General features: G+C 63.9%; 3 protein-coding genes across 3 annotated transcripts; all 3 read right to left on the reverse strand.

Moving 5' to 3' along the window:
* Positions 1 to 5,525: 5,525 nt before the first annotated feature.
* On the reverse strand, positions 5,526 to 8,443 carry TCF15 (transcription factor 15). Its single transcript, XM_039563547.1, has 2 exons — positions 7,804 to 8,443; positions 5,526 to 5,962 (listed from the first exon to the last, which is right to left on the reverse strand). The coding sequence occupies exons 1-2, from the start codon at positions 8,278 to 8,280 to the stop codon at positions 5,888 to 5,890; spliced, it is 552 nt and encodes a 183-aa protein (XP_039419481.1). The 5' UTR covers positions 8,281 to 8,443; the 3' UTR covers positions 5,526 to 5,887.
* Positions 8,444 to 14,168: 5,725 nt separating this feature from the next.
* On the reverse strand, positions 14,169 to 15,861 carry SRXN1 (sulfiredoxin 1). Its single transcript, XM_039563546.1, has 2 exons — positions 15,386 to 15,861; positions 14,169 to 15,217 (listed from the first exon to the last, which is right to left on the reverse strand). Exons 1-2 carry the CDS (start codon positions 15,845 to 15,847, stop codon positions 15,014 to 15,016), a joined length of 666 nt encoding a protein of 221 aa, XP_039419480.1. The 5' UTR covers positions 15,848 to 15,861; the 3' UTR covers positions 14,169 to 15,013.
* Positions 15,862 to 17,044: 1,183 nt separating this feature from the next.
* Positions 17,045 to 22,075, reverse strand: SCRT2 (scratch family transcriptional repressor 2). The gene is given in 3 exon segments (XM_039563545.1): positions 17,045 to 19,583; positions 19,585 to 19,790; positions 21,881 to 22,075. Coding segments are annotated over 3 exon segments (831 nt in total). The 5' UTR covers positions 22,005 to 22,075; the 3' UTR covers positions 17,045 to 19,082.
* Positions 22,076 to 23,867: the final 1,792 nt, after the last annotated feature.

The raw sequence follows: 23,867 nt of genomic DNA on the forward strand, positions 1-23,867 counted from the left end.
TTCTAGCAGCCCTTTCCCGGCCCTTCCACCGGCCCTGCCCCGGTCCTCCCAGAGCCAGCGGCCGCCGCAGAGCGGTGGGGTCCCGCCAGGGTGTGGGGGCTCTGGCGCAGTTAATGGAAGGGCTTATCCCTCTGCTGAGCCTGCAGCCAGGCCAGCAACCAGGCCAAGCCTTGACCTATTCCTGCTCCCCATGACCTTCTTTCCCTGCTTTTCATCTTTTTAGCACAATTTCTTGCCGTGCAACCCAGGACATCACTTTTCTCCCCAAGGATTGGCCAGAGAAGATGGTCCACCAACACATTTGGTGCAGGCTGAGCTGTGGGAGACCCCGAGGGGGGAGGAAAGGCATCCAGGTTCAGCCTGAACTCGAGCAGGAGCCTGGGCTTATGGCACACTCAGAGCAGGGCTAGCTGGGGACATGCAGCTCTGGGCTGGTCACCGTCCTTCCACCCTGTTCAGGCTCTGGCTTGAGCTGTGAGCCAGCCTGGAGGGGAGTGGGTCATGCTGAGCTGTGTCTGCACCCCTCTGACCCCCCCAGATCTCCCCATGCCCTTCAGAAGGGAGCCAGCCTGGCCCACCCCGCCCCAACCTCATGGAAAGCTGAGCACAGCCAGGCTTCACCCCACTTCCCTCCCGGTGTGGGAGTCTCCCCCAGGGGAGGCCACTGGCCCAAACCTCGCAGCCCCTCACCCCGGGTCACTCCCATTAGGTAAAGGAGCAGCTCGTCCTGGCGGGGGTATCTCCCTCTCGCGCTTTCCTTGTATTGTACGGGCCTGGGTCATCGAGGAAATCTTACAGGTCCTTCTGCTGCCGAGTGGTCATGGGGGAAGCCCGGCCCCCTTCCCCCCATTGTCAGCGGCCGGGCTGTATCCTCGCTCCAAGCCCCGGCCCCTAAAAATAGCTCTTTGTCAGGCGATTGTTCCGACACCTTCGCGGCAGCATTGACGTGGGCCGGAGCGGGAGAGCGGTGGGGTAGGTGGAGGGGAAGGGCTGGAGGTCCCCCCTGGGACCACTCCGAGGATTTGCCGCTGATAACGGCCCCTGTTGTGGGGAAATGGTCTCCCGGCGCGCGGCACAGTGCCGAAGGCCTTCCCGTGCCGCTGCTGCCCGCTGGTCACCTCTCCCCCACCTGCCCCTGCCCTCCTGCCAGCCGTGCACTGCACCCCACTCTGGGGTCACCAAGTGGGGAAAGCGTCTTCCCAGGGCACGGGGGGGGACGGAGCCCTCCCAAGACTCCAGTTCAGATCCTGCCCCCCCAAACCAGCTCCCTGGGGTGTCCCTGCCCTGTTCGCCCCATTGGGTCCAGGGCAAGCAGGGGCAGCCCTGGGGCAGTGGGGCTGCTGATGTGTGGGAAGGCCGAATTTCAGAAGGGTTAAGGCCATCCCTGCAGCACTGTCCCTGCCCCTAGCATCTGCAGGGGGCCCCTGCAGTGAGACCCATCCCCACTCAGAGCCCCATCTCCAACCACAATGCCTGTTGGATTGAGTGTGGGCCCTGCTGTGGGATCCCGGGGAGCCAGCACCACTGCAGGGCTCGTGCTGGGAAAGGGGCTGTGCAGGGGAGACAGCCTGGGACAGCCCCTCCCTTGTCACCCCCTGCCACCCACTGCCAGCTAAAGGTGACGGCCCCCCCAGGCCCTCTCCTGTCCAGCCACCCCAGCTGCAGAAATAGGATTTTATTTCCCATGAAGAGGTCTGGATTAAAATAACCTCCTGGCCCAGATCCCTTTTCTGATGTGGCAGGAGATGTTTGCCCACAGCCCTGCTGGGTATCCGAGCCTTGACCCTCCAGGCTGCTGTCCCCATGGTGGGGACATGCCCATCCTCTGCCTGGCCCTCAGGGATGTATCCCGCTCCCAGCCATGCCTGGCCTCACTGACTTGGAGCTGCTGACCCTGCTCAGCTGCTGTCCCCAGGCCGAGCTGAGCCCCCAGGGCCGCCAGCCATGGGGCAGGGCACAGGGCCAGCCCTGCTCTGATTACCCCCAGCGCTTTTTCCTTTTTCTTCCTTAATTTACTGAGTGCTAAATCCAAATATTACAACTTCCCTTCCACGCCGCTGGTTACGCAGGCGGCCCCAACCGGGCATTGTCTTATTGTTTGCAGAGGGAAGCTCCAGCGGGAGATTAACCTGGCGTTCACCCCACGCACGGCCTCACACCCTGTCCCTGCTGCGGGGCCTGTGTCCCCAGGGACCGCAGCCAGCACGAGGTCCCAGCAGGGCGAACGGCTTTGAGGGGTCCAGTGCGTGGGGGGGACATGGCAGGGTGGTGGCAGCCCCACAGCAGTGTCCACGGAACCCCTGGGATGGGTGGCACCTTGGGGCATTCTTGCTGTGCATCCCTTGTGATGGTGAGGATCTGGCAGGTGTCTTGAGGGTCTCAGGCAGACCCTTTGCCAGGTTTCTTCCCCAGGGACCCTGGCAGGATGCTGGAGGGTCAGTACAGTCTGAGTCTGCTGGCACGGGGAGGCAAGGGACTGCCCAGCATCCCAACCTAGAGGACCATCATGCTGCCCCCTGGTCTGCCCATGCCATCCCATCCTATCCTAACCTATCCCATCCTATTCCCCCCATCCCATCCCTGACTGCCCATCCCTCCCTGATCCTTTTCTCCACCCTGCCCTGGGCAGCAGAGCGGTGTCATCCTGTCCCCACTCACTGCCATCTAGACCTTGGGGATCCCTTCCCAGTCTTTCGCCCCCAGGTCCAACAGGGCTGGGAGTGACCTGTGACACTCAGTTAAAGGCTGTCACTGTCACAGGGAGGATTTCCCAGGCAACAAGCAACTGAGCTTTGCTCCAGGATACACTGGGGTCTTAAGCATGAGCCTCCACTCTGGGGGAAGCCCAGGGAGGGTCAGGCAGCACCCAAAGGTGTTGCCAAAGGACAAGGAATGAGGAGGGCTGGATCCTGGGCCCAAAATCTGCCTTTGTGTCCTCTATCCCTGTTTGGCTCCTCCTGCTTCTCTGACTTAGGCTCAGACATGGTTTGACCCTGCAGCCCCATCCTGGGGGCGGTGGGTCAGGACAGCAGTGCTGCCCACAGACTGCAGGCTCTGCCTGACCCCTGTGCCCTTTGTCCTCCCACACCCCATGACCAGACGGACCCTTCTGTGTCCCTTTCTGGCCAGCAGCCCTGGTGCACAGCAGTATCAGGGGCTATCAGTTCCTGGCCCCCCATCACTGGAGGTGAGCCCCAGGCTGGCCCCCTGCCCACAACTCCAGCAGCTCCTGCCTGGCCAGACCCAGCCTCATCCATCCTATCAGCAAGGCAGCTCCCGGCACCCGCGGGTGCAGCCCTGCTGCATTCCAGCCTGGCTGGCCAGCCTGTGGGGAGGCTGAAATATTTGGGAGGGGAATGGAGAAGGGAAAGGGGAAAAAAAATAATAAAATAAAAATCTATAAAAAGAAAGTTTAAAAACACAAGTTAAAGAAAAAAAATACCAGGCGCAGAGTGCAGCTGCGGTTCTGGTTCCAGTTCCCAGGTGATGTCAGGCCTGGAGCCTCTCCAGCCCTGGCCCCTCAGAGACGGTCTTTGTGGGTTCAGCACTGAGTGTTTTTCCTTCCTGAGACTCGGGGACACCTTCCTGTCTCAGAGAAAGCGGCCAAGAGCCTTTCCAAGGGTGTCCGCACGCAGGAAGGGGAGAGGATGGGAGGGGAGCGTGACTGGGCTCAGTGCAGGGCTGCGGCTGCCGGGGAGCTGGCGGTGGCCGTGGGCGATCAGTGGCCACGGCGCTCACCCCACACGGGGCAAAGGGGCACCCGGCTCCCACCAGCCGGGCAGCTCTGAGTCACCGTTTCCCTCTCATGGTGCTGGGAGGGGCTGGAATGTACTGGGACCCACAGGCTTGTCACTGGGACATGCTGGGATCCATAGCCCCAGCACTGGGATGTGCTGGGATCCATAACCCCAGCACTGGATGTTACTGGGTGCCCAGCTTCTCCACTGGGATGTGCTGGGACCCAGGGCTGTTACACTGGGGCTTGCTCTGGGGTCCTTGTGCTATCCTTGGCACTGGGGTGTGCTGAGATCCATGGCCCTAGCACTGGGATATGCTGGATCCCACAGCCTCAGCACTGGGACATACTGGGGTGCATAGTCTTGATACTGGAGCTTTCTAGGGCCCTAGTCTCTGGCACTGGGACATACTGGATGCACAGCTCCTGTGCTGGGATTCACTGGGGCTCATGGTCTTTGTATTGGAGCTTGTTGAGGCTCCACTTGCTCGCACTGGGACATCTTGGGACACTGGTGCTCAGCCCTGGGACATACTGCGACCTATACACTCAGTGCTGGGACCTGCTGTGCCCCCGGCACTGGGACCACCAGCCCTTGCTGGCCCCCTGGGGGGCTCCAGAGCCGCTACTTCATGGGGACGGTCCCCTTTCATGTGCGGGTCGGGCTGTTTGCAGAGCACAGCATCCCCCACGGCCCCTGCCCCCCGATAAACCCGGGGGCAGGGATTCTGTGTCCTGGGCTGTTTGGAGAATCTCACGGCTGTTTATTGGGGTCTGGGACACATTAGCCACGCTGAGAACAAACCTCTCCCACCCACCCCGGTCCCTGCTTGGGACCAGCTCTCACAGCTGCACCGCGCTGTCAGCTCCATAAATCAAACCCGGGGGAGGGAGCCCGGGGCAGGCTCACCTCGGTGAGCAGGGGGCCGAGAGGTGCTGTGGGCTCCCAACAGAGCCCCTGCCTGGGGCAGGCTCCAGCGGGACCCCCAGTGTGCTCCCCCTGCTCCATGCAGGCTCCAGGACCCAAGGGAGATAGAGCAGCTACAGTTCTTCAACCCTTGTGGGGAGCCCCCAGCCGCCCCATCCACAGCTGCCTCTGCTCCGTGGGACACACCGGCCCCTGGGAGCCGCCAGCTCTGGCACAGCACCATTCCCAGGCTCAGCTCTCTGCACCGCCCAGCCATTCCAGCCCCCTCAAGCAGAATCCCATGTGGGGATCTGGCCTGGGAACCCCCCATGTCCTCACCTGACCCCAGGCAGGTGCTGCTGCCTGCTGCCTCACCATGCACGGCTCTGCATGGTCATGCACAGATCTGCATGGTGGCAGTGGCAGTCACAGTGGGGACAGTCATTGTGCTGGCGGCAGTCATAGTACTGGTGGCAGTGGTGGCGATGGTGGCAGTTGTGGTGGCAGTGACATCGCGCCAGTCATGATGTATCAGGTGGAGGGGAAGGCACAAAAGCAGTTACACCAACCCCGACCCACCAGCTGGGCACCTGTGGCTGCAGCACAGGGCTGGAGGTGCCATCCCCATCCCATGGCGTGGCACTGACCCCCTTGGGACTTCTGCAGCCTTTGCGAGGCCAAAGCTGTCATCAGGGCCTGGGGACACAGGGACACCCAGCGGTTTCACCCCATGTGAATCCCACTGTGGCACAGGAGTGGGTAGAGCTGAGATGGTCACACTGGTTCCAGTAGCAGAGCAGCTGTGCAGGGCAGGGGGGTCCAGGGCTATCTTGGGGACCCCCACCTCACCCCACACTGGGGTGACAGGCAGGCACTGGCCCATCAGAAAAATAGGGTTTTATTTTCCAAGCGGCTGCACGTGCACAACCAGCGTCCCCAGGGCCACGACACCGTCCCCCCGGAGCACCTCAACGCCGGCCACACACAGGCCCCTTCCAGTCCAGCCCCGGAGCGCGGGGACCCCCCTCCCCGGCCCTGCCCCACGTGGGCAGCCTTGGCCACGGGAGCGTCCTCCCGCCCCACTGCCGGCTCCAGGGCCAGTGTCGGTGTGGTGCCAGCCTGGGCTCGGCTGCTGCCACCTCGGGTGAGCAGCTCCCTCCCTCCCCGCTGCGGTCTCTGGGCTGGCATGTGCGGGCTCCATCTGCCTCTGCCGCTGTCTCAGGTGGGTGCTGCTGGACCCCGGCTCATCTCCGCGACACTCGCAGGGGGGTGACCCCTCGCATTTTCAGGCAGTTGCCCCCGAGGTCCCTCCGACTGCCCTGCAGAGAGAGGAGGGAGAGCTGCAGGTACCATGGGGTGTCCGGATGGGGGGCACCCCATTCCTGCCCACCCCATTCCATCCCACCACACCGACTCCTCCATGGGGACCCGCTGTGAGATGGCCAGTGGCTCAGTCCTGGGGCAGCTCCATGCTGCCTGGAGTGGACAGACAGACAGAGGGGGCCATGCCTGACGAGTGGTTGGGTGGGTGGCTGGGAGATGGGTGCTGTGGTGGAGCCCTCCAAGGTGGGTCCCCCTTGGCCTTGTCATGCTGCAGGACACAACCCCCATGGCTACTCAGCACCTGTGGCCAGGGCCAGTAGCACCCCAGGACAAACACATGGCCCCAGACAGATCCACAGCCCTGGAGAGACTCACATAGTCCGGCCCCACAGCTCAGCCCCACCTCCCAGCAGGGAGCTATCAGTTCCTGTATCAGTATAACCCACACAGACCAGCATAGTCCAGATTTAGCCCAGAACATTCCAGTAAAACCCAGCATGGATCAGCAGAGCCCAACACAGCCCAGTTCCAGCCCAGCCTATTTCCAGCCTTGCACAGCCCAGCATCGCCCAGTACAGCCCATTTCCAGACCATTTGCAGTGCAGTACAACCCATTTCCAGCCCTGCCCATTTCCAGCCCAGTACAGCCCCTTTCCAGCTCAGCCTCAAGGCTGGGATGCACAGTCGGATCCCAACCCAGCTCCCACCATTGCCCTCCAGCAGGAGCTTCGCAGCCCCAGTGCCTCCACAGGGTCCCCTGGGGGGTCCAGCACTGCGCCAGACTCCTGGCTCCAGCCCCAGGAAGGAGCCAGAGGATCCCAGCTGGGGCAGCTCTGCCAGGGACCAAGGCTGGAGGACCCCAAGAGGGCTGGAGAGGCTGCTGAGCGGGTGGCAGGAGCAGGGGAGTTAATTAAAAATGGAGCAGCAAAACTTGAAAAAGCTCTGAGGGCTGGAGTGTGACCCGTGGCTGTACTGCTTGGGGTCACACGTGGGACACCTTGAGGGTGTGTGGGGACAGTGGTGGGTACAGCAGCCCCTGCTCACAGCCCTGCCAAGGGATGTCAAAGAGGTCAGGCAACTTCCAGCCCTGCATCCCATATCCTGCACAGCTGTTCCTCAGTCAGGGGCACCCAGGACCCTGGCATGGGCAGCAGGGCGGGCTCACCATAAGAAAGGTGTCCCACGACCTTCAGGATGCTGGGGGGGATCAGCTGGGTGGGCAGGGCAGGGCAGGGCAGGGCAGGGCAGGGCAGGGGTGCTCTGCCATGGCCATCTCAGCCCTGTGGGAGATGTGCCAGTGCTGCCAGCAGACCCTGCATGGGAACACTGGACGGGAAACTCTGTCTGACCCCCCTCGGGGGGTGTCTGCTGGGCTCTGCCTGTCCTCATCACATCAGAGAGCTGCTGGAGTAGCCCTGCCACAGTGCTGGTGGGCTGGCAGGGTTGGGTATGCAGATGGGGATGAGGATGGGGAAGGGGTCAGCCAGCGAGCTCTGAGCTCCCCCTGGGACAGCCAATGCCGCCAGCTCTGGGGTGACTGTTTAACCCCTGAGACCTCCCAGCCCGGATGGACGTGGGGGAGCAGCCCAGCCCTCTGACGTGAGCAGGAGCTGTAGGCGTGTGGCTACAAGCAGGATTTGGCCAGGAGCAGCCGAAACCTCCAGTGGGAGCTGGAGCCAGAAGCTGTGGTTCTCACTGAGCCATGAGTCTCCTGCCCCGCTCAGCCCAGGCAGGGTCTGCTGCTGCCCCCCATCCCTTTGGGACATGCTGAGCCTCCTGCCCCACTCAGGCCAGGAGGGGCACGAGGATCCCTAACCCATCCCAGAATCCCGCTCACCCCTTTCCGCTGGTTGCTGAGGCAGAAGGTGCAGATGCTGCGGGGCTGTTTGCTGTCCAGGTCGCCCTTGGCGCCATAGATGGCACTGAAGCAGGGCTGCCCGTCCTCGCAGCCCTCGCCCAGCAGCAGCACGTTGGCCAGGTGGGAGATGTAGCTGGAGGCCAGGCGGAGGGTCTCGATCTTGGACAGCTTCCGATCCACCGGCTCGGTGGGGATGAGGGTCCGCAGGGCGGTGAAGGCCGTGTTGACGCTCTGGGTCCGGTCCCGCTCCCGTGCGTTCGCTGCCTGCCTCTGCTTCACCATCACCATCGGCCCCGGCTTCCGCGGCAGCTTGCGGCGAGCCTCGGCGCCCTCGCAGCAGCCGAACGACTGGTCCGACGTGTCGCTCTCGCTCCGGTTCTCCTCGTCCTCCGAGAGCATGCTGAGGTCGGGGTAGAGCACGCGGGCGGCCACGGGGCGCAGCATGGTGAAGGCCATGGCGGGGTGCCCGCCCGCACCCCCGGCCCTGCTGGGGGGACCCCCCGGGCTGCGGGGAGCCTTCCCCCGCCGGCACAGCTGCGACGGCGGCTCCGGACGCCTTCCCGCTGCTGCTCCGCTGCGGCAGCTGAGCAGGGCTGGGACGACTGTCTGCAGGGGGAATCGGGATTTATACGGCCGGGGAGGGGCTGGCTCCGGAGCCCACCCCCAGCCGGCCCCCCGAGCTCCGGCCAGCGGCCAGCGGCCAGCGGCCAGCGTCCTCACCCCAGTCCTGAGAGCCAGTGCTGGCTCTGGCCACTGGCCTGGCCCCACTCCAGCACGCTGGCCTGGCTGTGGGCACCTTGACCCCAGGTCATGCCCGCGGTGGTTCTGAACCGTGGCAGCGCCAGGGCCACTGTCCGGCAAGTGCTCCCTGTGCCATGGCCTCTGGCGCCTGCAGAGCAATGTCACAGATAGTCAGCCCACAGGCAACGTGTCCCCAGCCCCTGCCTGGCTGTCCCTTGCCAGCCCTGGCTCCCACACAGGGTGGCATGGGATGAACACAGGGCACAGGAGCTGGGATGGGGAAGGCAACCAGGAGTGGGTGGCACTGGTGTGGTGCCTGGGGTTTTTATTAGAGGGATGCCAGTGGGAGACACACTGCTGCCCACACCCTGCCATGCCCCACTGGGGCAGGGTCTGTGCCCAGGAGGATGCCTGGGGCAGGCAAGGAGCAGCAAGGGCAGGCAGCCCCATAGGAATGCACTCCTTGCTCCTCTGTTCCCAGGGCCTGGCACCCTGCCTGCCCACAGTGGGAGGGGGCAGGGGGACATGCAGAGACACGGGCAGCACTGCCGGCAGCACTGCCAGGAGCATTTCCTCCCGCCCAGGAGGAAGGTGTGTGCCGGCAGTGGAAACACAGAGTCTTTTCCTGAGAAGGGAGAGATGAGCCAGCAGCAGCGGGAATCACCAGTGTCCTGGGAAGGGCTGGGGGTGTCCCCCAGCCTGACGGTTGCTCCTTGTCATTCCTTGGTGCTCAGTACCACAGACCATGGCCCTGCTCCTCCTCACCAGGGAGGTCTATGTGGGTCCCACTCTGCCTTCAACCCCCCCGCCCTGAGCCCAACGCTCCCAGGAGCAGGCAGGGGGGCAGCCAGCTAAACCAAGCAGTCAGGAGGCTTCCTGCCTGCCTTCCTCCCTTCCTCCTCCTCCGCGATGCTCCGGGCATGATTCAGGTCAAGTGGCAAAAACATGTGGAGGGCAGGACCTGGCTCCTGGCAGATGGCGCCAGGGCTGCCGGAGATGCTGCTGGGGGATTTGGCAGTGCCAGCTGCAGTCCCCACTGTCCAGCAGCTCCACAGCCAGGAGAAATCTTGGAGGCTTTCCAGGGCCGGGACAGTGGCCATGGAATACAGCCGGCATATCACGAACACCCCAGTGAGGTGGTCAGTGGGGTGCCCTGGGGGCTATGGAATGGGGTGGCATCATGTTCCTCAGTGCCCCACGGCCAAAAGCCTATGGCTGCAGGACTGGAGTTTATGATAGGGCTCCTGGGGTCTGGGTCCCCCCAGGGGCTCTCCTGGTGCTGCCAGGGCTTGTGGCTGCTGGACCACGACAGGGGCAGCTGTGCTGCCTGGCACCGGCACCACTCCACTGCCCCAATGCTGCTGGCTGTGAGCAAACGGCCCCTCTGCTCCCTGCGGGGCACAGGCAGCCCCCAGCCGGAGGGACCCCCCTGCCCTGTTTTCCTTCACCATTTGTCTGCCTGTGCAGAGCCTGTAAATCACGCGGTGGGGGGCAGAGAGATGGACTGGGGGCTGGCGGTCCTGCTGGGGCTGAGGACATGTAGGGCTGCACCAAGGGCCAGGGGTCCCACTGGGGGAGGGGAAATGCAGGGCTGAGCAAGAGGACAGGGATCCCCTAGAAATAAAGGTGCGCAGGGTTCTGCACTGTGTCCACACTGACACCTCTCACCATGCATCTGTCCCCATGAGGGACCCCAACGTTCTGTAGCCCCTGCCCAGGTGCAGACCCCCACAAAAGGGCATGTGCAGGCAGTGCCAGGAGCAAAGCTGGGGATGGGCAGGCCCTTGGCATGACAGGCAGGGAGCAGGCAGGGAGAAGGCAGGTGCCTGCACAGAGAGGGGAACCCCCACTCTGCCCTCCTCTCGCCCCTGAGTCTTGCTGGGCTGGGGGTTCACAGCAGCCCCTGGCCCTGACAGGCAGCAAGACGGATGGCAGGGGCTGTGTACTCAGCTGCACATCCCACACATGGCTACCAGCTGACGGGGACAGGCTGGGGGGGTCACCCAGTCCCCATGCCCAGCCGAGCTGCCCACGGGCTTTTCTGGAGGGCATGGCCACGTGTGGGGTGCTGGTGGCCTGTGGGGTCTGGAACATGGCGGGGCACAGACAGGGAAGGAGCAGCAGACAGGAGATGGCTCAGTGTGGGACGGGGACGGCACACATGAGTGCGTACATGTGAGTGTCTGTGCGTGGGCGTGCAGCTGCACACATCTGTACATCCAGGCATGCATGGATGTGTACATCCATGTGTGTGTGCACAGGGCTATGTGTGAGTATGAGGGTGTGTGCACGGGTTTGTGCAGTTGCACGTAGACGTGGATGTGGATGTGTGCATGTGCACGTGTGCCTGTGGGTGCCATGTAGACCCTGAATGCCACCACCTCCTGCTGCAGTGACATCCCCACAATGGCATAGACGTGTATGTGTTACCACTGCCTCGCCAGGTGCTGCACACAGGATGGACGGACAGGAGCTGTCATCCCTGACTGGGAGAACAGCAGGAGCCATGGGAAGGAGGGAACGCTGCCGGCTCCCTGCCTGTCCGGCTGCCTGTGGATGCTGTGGCTGCGGGGCAGGAGGACGCGTGGCAGCAGCCGAGTTTTCCTGTGCTGCCTGGCAGGTGTGTGGTACAGATGTGAGCCCCTGTGCCTGGGCCCCCCCAGCTCCCCCAGCTCTGTGGCCTGGGCTCTGACTCAGCCGGGCAGCACGAGGCACAGCCAAGGCTGTGGCATTACAAACCTTCTGTGGGCTTGAGCGGGTGCCAGGACATGGTGGGGTTTGGCATCACAGCTCTCCTGGGTGATCCAGCCAAACTAGCTGACCCCCGGGCAGAGGGCAGCACCAGGCAGTGGGTCAGGCATTCACGGGACCCTGCATGGGACATACAGCATGGAGGGGACATGGCCTGAGCATGAGGTTGCAGCCCTGACTCAAGCTCAACCAGGCATCCCCTGCTTGGGGGAGCATTGTGGGATTGGGGTGCTGGGCACCCTGAGGGCCAGGTCCTGCCTCTGCTGCCAGGGAAATGCCCCCTGCCCCCCACACCAGGGAGTGTTTATCTTCGAGGTGATACTTAAGTGTAAGAAAATAAACAGGGAGCAGATGGGCCAGGGGCCAGGGCTGCCCCCAGCCCCGTGGGATTGCTCCAGCCCTGCTGGGAAAACACCACGGCCGGCGAGGCAAATGGATTCCAGACCCACGGCAATGCTGGAACATGTGGTCACCAGGACACTGGGCCTGACCCTGTTGAGCCCTGGTGAAGCAGTGCTGGACTGATCCATTCAACCGCACCCCATCCCATCCCACTATATCCCATCCATCCCATTCCATCCCACTCTGTCCTATCATATCCCATCCTATCCCATCACAACCCATCCATGCCATCCCACTGCATCCCACCCCACTGAGTGCCCCAAGTCCACAGCCCTGACCAGACCTTGGCACCAGGGGATGTCCAGGACTGGCTCCTCTGCCTGTAGATCCCCAATTTCAGGGTGCTCAGGCCAGTGAGGCTGCAGGCCTGGGAGCTGCCCTATCCCAAAACCACAGTCCTGTCCAGCTGGGCACACACAGCCTCTGAGTCCAGCTGCCTCCTGCCCGACGCTGAGCCCAGCAAGGCAGGAGTCTCATCCCAGGGGAGTCTATCCCTGTTCCCCAATGCTGTGAGACCAGAGATGGCAAACTTGGGAGCCCCCGGGGCCACTGGAGCCCCCTGGTGGGGAGGGACATGAGTCCCATGGGGACTGGGCATTGTGGAACATTTGGGGGAACAGGAGTTTCCCCATTTCCCAGATCGGGGCTGTTTTAGGGTGACCTGGTGGGTCCCCAGGCAGTGTGGGAAGCACCAGGCCTCCTCCACCCCCCGGGCTGTACCTGAGGGCTGGGGCTGCTGGTCTGGAAGGCATTACACGCCTGTCGCGCAGGGAAGTCTGTCCCAGTTCCGGAGCTGGGACCCACCCCCCACCCGGCCCGGGCTGGGGGGAGCCCACAAAGCGCCTTTGTTCCTGCCCTGGAACGAATGGATTGGAGGCAGCCGGATCGGCTGTCAGCCGGCGACACCAGAGACCCTGCGGGTCAGGCAGAGGGAAGGGGGACAGGTGGAGGATGGATGGATGGAGGCAGTGCAGGGCTCTGGAGAGACCCACTCCTGTGCCAGCCAGGGGGTTGTGGCACCAGCAGCTCCAGCTGCGAACCTGCTCCCACTGCCCACACCATGCCAGCCCCATGGATGCACCGGTCAGCCCTGGAGATGCTCACACAGCACCTTGGGCACAGCGCTGGGTCCTGGCTCCCAGCTGGTGCCAGGGAGCCCTGGGAGTGATGTCAGGACACCCTGGGGCTGGCACGGACCCCTGGCACTGTTTGCAGGGGATGCTAAACTGGAAAAGCAGATCCTGCAGCAGGCCTCCCAGGTGGAAGAAGCCTCCATAGCTTGCAGGGAAAGGAGTTGTGGGATCTGGGCAGCCTCATTTCGTTCCCACTTTATGGAGTCCCAGTTTTGCTGAGCTGCCTTTTGTCCAAGGGATGAGGGGCACAAGCCCATGAGAGTAGGGCAGACAGAGTCCATGTGAGATGCCCAGCAGTGGGGGCACACAGGATATGGGCAGACATCTGTACCTACCATGGGACACCCGTTTGGGGGCACTCTGGAGATGTCCCCATTGCCACAGGAGCTGCCGCAGGAGCTGCCGCAGGAGCTGCTACCTCCTCCCTCCACCCCCCGCTCTCTAACAAGAGGAAACTTTTTAGCACGCCACAATTCTTAGGAGAAATTTATGGCCCATCAGGGAGCCACAGGCTGGGGCTGCTCTCTGTGAGCGCTTGCAGGGCTTCCTCCCGGCACACAGCTGCTTTGATGCGGCACATGCAGCTCTGCCGCGCTGGAGTCTCTCTCCGGTCCCTTCCCTCATCCAGCACCCCCAGCCCACCCTGCTCTTCCTCCCCAGTGGATCCTGCGGAAACGTGGAGGCAGCGGTAAATTGTGCCCTGTCTGATGCCAGCACTGCCAGCTCCTGCCATGCAAACGACCTAGCCGTGCCCTCCTCTCCCAGCCCGTTTCTGCCTTGGGGGGGACAGGATCCGTCCTGGGAGGAGTATGGCTGATGAGGCAGAAGTGTCCGGCCGAGGTTCCTGTCCCAGTCCTGCTGCTGACTCACGGCGTAGTGAGTGAGTCAGTGGCCTTTCCCCTCCCTGGATGGAGGCTCTCGACTTAGAGGGATGCTGGGATGCCCAGGGGATGCTCGAGGCGTTTTTTCTAGGCTGCACGTGGGGTGATGACGTGGTGCTTGCAGAAATGGCAGCATCCCAGCATGGCAGGACCGCAAGCACCCCCACAGCTGGGCCAGAGCTGACCCTGAATTCTTCTGCATGACAGAGTGGGCTGGCAGAGCATTGTCCCGTCACAGCATCCATCCCTCAGCACAACATCCACTCCCTCACAGAACATCCATCCCCCTGCAAAGCATCTGTCGCTGTCCTGTGTGCCCGCAGCCACTGCTCTTGCTGATGCCAGGCCACCACGCTGTGGCGTGCTGTGCCATGCTGGACCACTGCATCCCTGCTCCCAAGCTCAGCATCCCCTAGCACCAGGCTATGGAGCTGCAGGAGTTTTGAACACCTTTATTCCAGGTGCAGCAGCGGGTGTCCCCCCCCACAGGATTTTGGAGGTCCAGAGTCGCTGAGGGAGGGCTGGGGACTGGCCATGCCGGGTCGGCTGTGCCTCTTCCCGGTACGGCTGTGTGCTGCTTCTGTTGTGTCCCGGTTCTTCTGTACCCCTTCCCGGTTCAGCTATGCCCCGAATGAGCTGTGACTTGTCCCAGTTCCAGTGTGCTCCGGTTCAGCCATTCCCGCTTGAGCCATGCCCCGGTTAAGCCCGTTCCATCCCGGTTCAGCTATTCCCGGTTGAGCCGTGCCCCGGTTCAGCCTGTTCCACCACGGTTCAGGTATTCTCGATGGAGCCGTGCCCCGGTTCTTCTCACCCCAACCGGTTCATCCCGTCCCGGTTCATCCCGTCCCGTCCCGGACCCCGCGGCCGCGCCGGGCGGCGCAGCGCGGCACAATAGCGCCACCTGCCGGCCCAGCCGGGCGCTTCCCGGTACCGGCGAGAGCCTGACCCATCCCGGCTGGAGGGACCCTGGGGACTCCCCAGGGCTGGGGGACCCTGACCCATCCCGGCTGGAGGGACCCTGGGGACTCTCCAAGGCTGGGGGACCCTGACCCATCCCGGCTGGAGGGACCCTGGGGACTCTCCAAGGCTGGGGGACCCTGACCCATCCCGGCTGGAGGGATCCTGGGGACTCTCCAAGGCTGGGGGACCCTGACCCATCCCGGCTGGAGGGACCCTGGGGACTCCCCAGGGCTGGGGACCCCGACCACATCTTCACCAGGCGCTCACGGGTCAGAACCAACAGAGACAGAGCGGGCTGCTGGGCATCCTCGGGGTGCTGGGCTAGCGCAGGTGGGGCGTGGAGGAGCCGAGGTAGGTACGGAGGTCGCTGAGGGTGGAGGGGATGATCTTGGCGGGGATGGTCTCCCGGCGGAGTGCCTGGTGGGCAGCGAAGCGGTGGCAGCCCCCGAAGGAGTAGAAGTAATCGCCACCCTCACTGCCTTTGATCCAGAGCACGTCGATGGGGGGCACCCGCTCGGGATCCTCCTGGGAAGGAGGAGAGACATCCAAGAGCAACACACCCCGGCACTCCCAACCTGTCCTGACACCCCCCGACCTGACTGTGCCAGGGCTTGGGTACTGTCAACTTCCCCGGCAGTGCCTTCTGAGTGGGTGCAGGAGGGGCTGCCTCTGCATCCCGGGGGCTGCGCTCACCTGCAGGGTCTCCATCAGGCTCTGCACCTTTCCGGGCTCCAGCTCTGCCGGGATGGGCCGGATGAGGACACGCATGGGCACGTTGTGCACGGCCGAGATGTGCTGTGTATGGATGCTTCTGCCTTCGGCCTCAGCCATGGCTGTGGCTGCCGGCCGGCCTTGGCCTTCCTCTGTCCTGCTCAGCCGAGCCCTCCGCTCTGCCCCGAGCAGTGCAGCGCCCAGCCGGGCCCCTCTGCTTCCTCCTGGCCCAGACATCGTCATCGTCACTGCCGCCGCCCCACGGTTTTGCAGAGTCACAGTGAAGGGGCAGGACAGACTTCCGGCCCGGGTGCCAGAGCCGGCTGGCCCGCTGCCCGCTCCGGAGAGCCTGCGGTCAGGGCTGCCCTCAGCTCCTCTTTCCCTTGGGACACCCACGGGCACGCGGCAGCTGAGCCCCCCACCCTGTGTGCTGGGGATCCCCATCCTGTCCCCGGGAGTCTCTGGTCCCACCTGGCCGTGCCTGGGCACTAAGGATCATCCTGCAGCTGACTGTTGGGATACGCCCACCACCTGCCTGGCTGTACCAGGAACTCGTCCCCAACCCAGAACCCTGCTGCGCTGACACCTATGGGGTCCACGGCAAGGAAGATGAGGCATGAAACAACTCCAGAGCTGAGCAGTGATGCCAGGATGCTCGGCAGCTGGACAGGCACCGAAGAACTTCAGCCCTGAGCCTTTCTAGGTCATTTCTTCAGACCAGTGTTCCAAGTGGGGAGAGGCTCCCCAAAAGAACCGGGTTTCCCACCCCTCTGGCTGCTGCAACCGGGGCACCCTGGATCCGCAGCAGGAACATGATGACAGTGGATGGCTGCTCCCAGTGCCCTCACCCTGGCTCCCTGGTGTCATGGAGGGTCCCCAGCCCCAGAGCTGACTCAGAAGTGTGCCAGTGATGGTCAGAGATGGGTTGGTGAGGCTCTGGAATTAGTTTTTTGCTAGGTGAATCTGGTGATGACTTTGCGGGTGAAAGATTGCACTGATGTCACTGGGAGCTCAGGGCTCAGCTAGGTCTTTGCTGACAAGCTGGATGCTAAAAATAATTTGCCTTCCCTCATTGGCACCCACATGTGGGAAACGATGAGGAGAGAGGGGTGGGGAGTGGCAATGCCTGTCTGCCCCTGGGAGCAGGGGCTCTGCTGGGCTGTTGCCACCGGCGAGTTGAAATAAAATTTGCTCGCCATCCAGCGCAGCGGCGCCCCAGGGGTATGTGAGCATTGCCGGCGCTCTCCCCGGGCTGCCCGCCGGGCTCTGCGCCCGCTGCCGGGATTTCACACGCCGCTTTACTTCCAGGTCAGCGCTCTGCCGTGCTCACAGCCCCGGCGCTCTCACGAGCAGGGTGGCATCGTAACCCCTCCTTGTCACAGCAGGGGTTGGTCTGGCTGCTGCCCACTGGCTGCGGGGCTGGCAGGGCCACGTGGGCAGCGTGGAATGGATGCTCCGGCCGCCTCAGCCACCCGCTCCCAGAGGGCTGCCAGGACATTGCCCCTCTGTTTGGGGCAGTTCTCTCCACGATGCTCCAGCCCAGGAGTGGGCGTGGGCACAGGGCACCGTGGGATGGGCAGGCTGGCAGCTCGCGTGCCACCACCCGCCACCTTGCCGACACAAATCCCTCAAGACACATGGTTAGTGGCAGAAATCCCTTTTATATCCCTGAATTGCGTTACAAGTAATACTGCGGGTGGCCGGATCTCAGTAGACTTGTCATACTGGGGCTGGCGAGTAAAAAACCTGGCAGAAAAAATCTATCATGCACGGAAAATTATTGCTGTAGTATCTGCTATTTACAGGAGAGAGGGGCAGCGGCGCAGTGCTCCAAGCCTGCCGGCCTCAGGACACCGTGCTCCGCGGAACGGCGCCGGCATCGTGGAGAAAACCCGGTAGGGTGCCCGCGTGGCCAGGGCGATGCTCATCCCCTCTGTGGGGTGCGGACGTGTGGTCACCGTGCCATGGCAGCGAGGACCATGACAGGGACATCCCCACTAAACCCGTGACCAACACAGGCACCGAGGCAGCGGGAGGAAGACGGTGCAGGGAGGAAGACGGCGCAGGAAGACGGTGTGGGGGTGCGCGCGAGTGCGGCCCCGGGGGTGCCGGGCTGAGTCCCGAAGTGTTGGGGACCGGCACAGGGTGACGGGGCTGTGGCAGCTCGCGGCCCGAGGTAGGAAGCGGAGGCATGGGTCGGGCCCCGCTCCGGAATGCCGTGCGCGGCGCTTGCTCCGGGGCCGGTGCGGGGGCGCTCCGCCGGGAGGTTGCATAGAGTGGCTGGTTTGTCCGCACTGGGCTGGCGCGGGGCACGGAGCAAAGCAGGAGCCCGTGGCAGCAAGGAAGACAAAGAAGAAGGGCTTTGCCTTTGGGGGAGGCTTGCAGGACATGGAGCCTGGGCTGCCGGGCCAGCTCGTGCCCTCCTGCCTCCGTGCCCGCCACACAGTCCGCTCTCGGGGTCCCGTCCCCGTCCGTGTCACCGTGGCTGTGTCCTGGGCACGGCAGCTCTGCTGCAGCTCTGCCACCTCCTGCGAGCCAGCGCTGGCATGGCCCGGCCAGTCTTGACAAATAAATAGTGAAAAGCGTAAGTAATAAATAATATAAATAAGAACATTTAAATAGACTCACCCAAACTTTACAGCTACTCTGACCCCCTCCTCCTGAGTGCAGGTGGGGGGCAATGGCGAGGGAGCCGGGAGCCGGCTGGAGAAGGGGCTGGGGATACACGGGGGGTGGTTGGGGGGTTCAGGTGCTGCCTGCCCCAGGGTTGGGTCTCCAGCCCAGCTGCCAGCCCAGCCATTCACATGGGGAGGGGGGCTGCACCTGCCTGGGGGGCTATTCCCCATCACCGTGGCAGGGGCCAGTTGTGCCTGGCCAAGCCGGGAGCTGGGAGCTGATGGAGGATGTGTCCTGTGGATCTCTGCTGGAAGCCCCTCGCTTTTCCCTTGGCTCTTCCCCTGACTCCAGAGCTGCATATCTGCAGGGCCAGGGTGAACACTGTGCCACGGGGCAGAGGGGCAGCAGGGGGCCCTGGGTGGTGGCATGCAGGGACCCCAGGCTCCAAGGGTGACTGGCAGCCCTGCCCTCCGTCAGCCTCAGTAGCCGTCAGTCCTGCCGAACCAGCAGTAGCACCAGCCCATGGTCCCATCAGGATTAGGGTCAAGGGGAGGGTTTGCTCCTAGTGGGGAGCAGAAAAGTGTCTTTTCTCCCCCGGGATCCCCCGGGAAGAGAAGCAGCAGCTCTAAATAAATAATAGTAATAAATTAAATAAATAGAGGTGAAAGTCACGAGCTAGGGGAGGAAAGTCTCTCCTGGGTTTGGAAGAGGTCCCCAGGTGAGTCCCCCGCAGAGAGACCTGCCTGGCTGCGGGGTGTCTCTGGGACCAGGGGAAAGGAACTGGGTCCCACTGTGGGGGACCCCCTTCCCAGGGAGCAGGTGGGGAGTGAGTCTGTGGGGATGTGTCCTCCGGCCTCAGCACAGCAACAAACCAGCTGGCTGCAGCTGCAGGAGCGCTAGCACAGGGACTAGGACCAGGATGGGATAGGGATGGGGGTGGGGACAGGGTGGGATGTGTAGGGGAATGGGAATGGGCATGGGCATGGGATGAGATGGGGACGGGGATGGGGATTGGATAGAAGGATGAGGTTGGGAATGGGGATGTGCCACAGGGGTTGGGGGGCTAGTTCCCTATTGCACAGCTGTGTTCGGAGCCCTTGAAGCAGGCGGACTCGTAGTGCTTGTTGAGGTACGACTTGAGGGCGAAGGTCTTCTCGCACTGCTTGCACTTGTAGTGCTTGAAGGCGGAGTGGGTCTGCATGTGGGCGCGCAGGTTGGAGCGGTCGGCGAAGGCTTTCCCGCAGTGGGAGCAGCCGAACGGCTTCTCCCCGGTGTGGGACCGCATGTGGCCCTGCAGCAGCCAGGGCCGGCTGAAGGCTTTGCCGCACACGTCGCACTTGTGCTTGAGGTTGTGGGTGAGGATGTGCATGGCCAGGGCGGGCATGGAGACGTACGCCTTCCCGCAGGTGGGGCATTTCCTCGCCATCTTGCTGTCCAGGCTGCGGTGGGTCTGCTTGTGCCGGCTGAGGTTGGAGGAGGTGGCGTAGGTCTTACCGCACTCGGGGCAGGAGTGGCGGTGGCTGCCACGGCGCTGGCTCTCGCTGCGCCGGCGCGACCGCCCGTCCCGTGATGAAGAAGGCATCCATGGAGTAGCTGTCTGTCACTGCCGCCTCCCCATTGAAGTAGCGGGCGGAAAAGCTGGACTGGGGGCTCTCGGGATCACTGTACTCCTCGTGGCCAGGTGCGTAGGCTGGGTCTGGTGGCGGTGGTGGCAGACCTTGCTTCTTGTCAGTGTCATAGCCGGCTGGCGCCAGGCAGTGCTGGAGGTACCCTGTGGGGACAGCACAGTGGGGTCATTGTCCCTTCAGAGCAACTTTACCAGGGACAGGAAAAGCCACGAGCCAAAATTGCTCATAGGAGGTGCAGAACCAGGGTTGTCCCCCTCAAACTGGTTCCTGTCCCCACTGAGCCACTGAGCACCAGAGCTGCCTTGCCCTGCTCTAGCTCCTGTCTGCATCTGTCAGCAGGATGGATCCCATCCCGCAGGGCTGCCCGGGATGGGAACTGGGGCTGGAGCTGCAGAACGTCCAGCTGCGCTTGCCCCGGCTTCAGGCAGCCCCTGGGGGCCATTAGCCGCCAGACAGCTGTCGGTGCCGGGAGCTCATTGTTCACCGGGGCCATACCGGTAATGAGCTATGCTCCGTGGGCAGCCGGGATGAGCGGGATGAGGCTGCCCCAGGTTCCCCTTCCTCAGCAAAGGGGCTGGGAAAGCCCCCCACCTCTCTGCTGTCCCCACAGGGGCTATTCCTGGAAATGGGACAGTGGCAGGAGGGCAACAGCACCAGGTCGCTGGCCTCCTGCCAAAGTGAGTACCTACAGCCCCCCAGAAGGGGAGCCAGGCTCGGGTACCACTCCTCTGGTGTCACACACGTGACATTGGTGCAAGTCCGCTCATGACCCTGCTTCGTATGCGGGACTCCCATCCTGTGTCAGAGTGGGCACTGCGTTGGCATCATGGTCCCTCTGTGCTGTCACACAAAGGTCACTGCAGAAGCAGCAGTGCAGCCCCCTTCCCACCGGGCCAGCAATCCTGGGGACATGCTGGCACCCAAGACCCCCAAACTGGTCCCAGCAATCCCCTGCCTTGTGAACACTGGTCCTTGCAAGCTGCTTCAGAGGCCTCATCCCCACTGATGGTGACAGAGGGGCTGGCCCCCGCCTGGGGTCAGTGTCCCACCCCACTGCAGCTGCGGCCGAGCATCCCCTAAATCCACACCCCGCGGCAGCACCCACAGGACCCCTTGGCAAGCAACTGCTGCCGTTTGTCCCGTGGCGGCCAGGGATGCCCACGGTGGGGAGGGGGTTGCATGGCGGGGGCAGAGCCGGGCCCCCCCGTCCCCCGCGCCGTGCTGACAGCGCGGGCTGTGCAGAAAGCGCTCTGCTCAGCAATTTCTCACGCTGCCTCCGAGCATGCAGCAAGGTTATTTCCAGGAGAGCAGCGTCGGCAGCTTCTGCCCAGCTGCAGCACATCCCTCCCCCACCGGCTCTTGGTTGATGGGGGGGGAGCAGAGGACCCCCAGGCCAGACGGGCTTTGCACCCCGGCCCCTGGCAGGGAAAGCCTACCAAGGGCTGGGGAGCACTAGAAAAGCGGGGACAAGCACCGCAGCGGCTGGACGATGTTAGCTTGTGCATAGCTGGATCAGGCCCATTCCCGCATCCATCTCCGTCTCCCAATCCACGAGCAGCCAGGAGTCCCCAGCCTATGCAACAGACCCCCCCAATCCATGGCCAGCCCCTCTTTCTGAGCAGGTGCCTGGGCTGCCCCGTTGGGGGGCTGTGCCAAGCTCCGGGAACTCCGAGCCCACCCCAGTGTTCCCCCGCAGGACGGGATTCCAAGGACCACGTCCACCCCCAGTCCAGCCCTTTGCACATCTCCCGCTGCTGGGGGTACCCCCTATTCTCCCCTCTGCCCCGCTCCCCGTGCCCCGGAGGGCGCCGGCCTCCCCCGCGCTCCCAGGGGGGCTCGGGGCACCGCTGCGAACAATGAAACCCGCCGGCACGGCGAGGCTGCCGCCCCCCGCCGCCCCCCAGACCGGTTGCTTCGTACCCCCCAAGCTGTCGTGGGAAGCAGCCCACCTCGGTGCCCCATGGGCGGGGGACACTCGGGGCTGCCCACGGGGCTGACGCTGTCACGCAGGAGATGTTTCCCCAAGGACCAACTTCGGCAGCGGCCGGTGGCCCCGGAGAGGGGGACAAGACGACGACGAGGGATGACATACCCCACCCCGCACCCCTCGCCCGCCGCGGGACACAACGCGGGGACCCCCGCCCCGTCCTGCCCCGCGTTCCCCCGGTGCCCCGCCGGGCGCAGAGACAATAGCGGCGGGGGGGCCCCTCCGGACCCCCGGCCCCGCACTCACCATCGCCGGCGGCGGGGCCGGGCAGCGTGTAGGGGGGCTCCAGCGGGGCGTAGGGGGGCGCGGGGGCCCCGGCGGCCGGGAACGCCTCCGCTTTCAGCTTCTTCACCAGGAAGGAGCGGGGCATGGCGGGGCCGGGCAGCGCTGGACACCTCCGGTACCGGCACCGCCACCGGCCCCGGCCCCCGCACCGGCCCCGGCCCCCCCGCCCCGGCCCCGGCGCTCGGCCCCGGCGGTGCGCACGGAGAGGCGCGGGGAGGCGAGTGCGAGGGGCGGGGAGGCGGCAGGGCGGCGAGGAGGAGGAGGAGGAGGAGGAGGAGGAGGAGGAGGAGGAGGAGGAAGAGAAGGAGGAGGGGAAGAGGGGGAGGAGGAGGAAGGCAGGCGGTCGGGGGGGGGAGGGGGCCGCTTCGCCCAGCCGCGCCCGGAGCCCCCCCAGAGCCCCCCGAGCCGCCGGCAGCGCGGGGTGCCCCGGGCATCACGACACTGTGGGGTCCCTGGTCCCTCCCCCTGGTTCCTCCCCCCACCCCGGCCACGGACAATGGGGACACAGGGGGACGGGGGGAGGACGGGGGGGGAGGGGGGGGCACATGCCTCTGCCTCCCACCGCCTTTGTCTCCCTGCCGCCAGTCCCCGGGGCCAGGGAAGGATGGGTCTGCCGGGCGGGAGTCTTCATCCCCATCCCTGTCCCCATCCCCATCCCTGTCCCCCGTCCCCATTCCTGTCCTCTGTCCCTTGTCTCCGTCCCTGTTCCTGCTTCTTGTCCCTTTCTCCTCTCCTTGTCCTTGCTCCGTGTTCCCATCCCTGTTCCCTGTTCCCATTCCCACCCATCTTCCCTGTTCTCATCTCTGTCCACAGTCCCTTTCCACTGTCCCCTTTCTCTTTCCCTTCTCCCTTCTCCTGTACCTTTTTCTCTGTCCTCAACCCTTTTCCCTCTTCCCTGCCCTCATCTCTGTCCCACCTCTGTCTTGTCCCCATCCCTGCTCACTGTTCCCATCCCTCTTTTCCCACCTTCTCTGCCTTTCCCATGTCCCTGTCCCACTCCCAGTCCCCAGGAAACACAGTGACCTTTGGAGCCACAACAATAGCCAGACTCGTGGCAGTTCATTGTTCCCTGCCAGAGCCCCCACTCTCACTCCCCCCTCGTCTCACTGGAGCCCCCCCTCCCACTCCCACTCCCCCCCCTCCTCTCTGCGCTCCGCTGCAGGCAGCCGGTGGTCCGGGACTGCTTTTCCCTGCAGTTGTGCCATCTGAAGGCCGGAGTTGTGCCATCTGAGGGCCAGTGGGTGACACGGGGACCTGGCTGGCAGCTGGCCCTGCTCTCCCTGAACCTTGTGCAATGCCGAGAGTGTTGCAGCACTTAATAAGGATGGTCCCTCAGCTGTCACTGCAGGCAGAGCACAGCTGGCACAGGGCAGCCCTGGGCACACTGGCCCCTTTGGCCGGGGATGTGGCACTTAGTCTGGGGACCAAAAGCAGCACCCCCACAGGCAGCACCACGGGTCTGCCTGCTCCCAGCTGTGTCTGCTCCTTCAGTCGTGCCCAGAGCCACGTCTGGAGCCAGCCCTGCATCGCAGTGCCCCTGCTCACTGCTTTGTGTGGTATCCCACAGCCCAGAGCATCCCACAGCATCCAGCAGTATCCTGTAGCCCAGGGCATTCCACAGCCTAGAGCATCCCACAGGCCACGGCATCCCACAGCATCCCACAGTGTCCGATATCCCACAGTATCCCACAGCATCTCACAGGATCACACAGCTCAGTGTATCCCACAGCTCACAGCATCCCCCATCCCAGAGCATCCCATATCCACAGCATTCCATATCCTACAGGATCCCAGGGCTGCTCCCCCCTGTAGTCTGGGGTCTCTCCACTTGCTCCTGCAGCGCTCGGCCAGGGATTGCCGGCAGCACCACGAGCCCCATCTGTCCCTGCAGCACTTCCCTGACGTCAAGGCTCTGCCAAGTTCAAGGTCACCTTTCCCGGAGGGCTGC

The sequence above is a fragment of the Corvus cornix genome, chromosome 20 (assembly GCF_000738735.6).
Source record: "Corvus cornix cornix isolate S_Up_H32 chromosome 20, ASM73873v5, whole genome shotgun sequence".
Taxonomy (NCBI): Eukaryota; Metazoa; Chordata; class Aves; order Passeriformes; family Corvidae; genus Corvus; species Corvus cornix.

What these genes read in the sequence shown, in the direction of transcription:
- TCF15 (XM_039563547.1), bottom strand. Translation starts at nt 8,280, where the DNA reads ATGGCCTTCACCATGCTGCGCCCCGTGGCCGCCCGCGTGCTCTACCCC. An exon ending in TCAGCAACCAGCGGAAAGGG is followed by an intron (nt 5,963 to 7,803) that starts GTGAGCGGGATT and finishes CTCTCTCTGCAG; the next exon opens with GGCAGTCGGAGGGACCTCGG.
- SRXN1 (XM_039563546.1), bottom strand. Translation starts at nt 15,847, where the DNA reads ATGGGGATCCCCAGCACACAGGGTGGGGGGCTCAGCTGCCGCGTGCCC. An exon ending in GCCTGATGGAGACCCTGCAG is followed by an intron (nt 15,218 to 15,385) that starts GTGAGCGCAGCC and finishes CCTCCTTCCCAG; the next exon opens with GAGGATCCCGAGCGGGTGCC.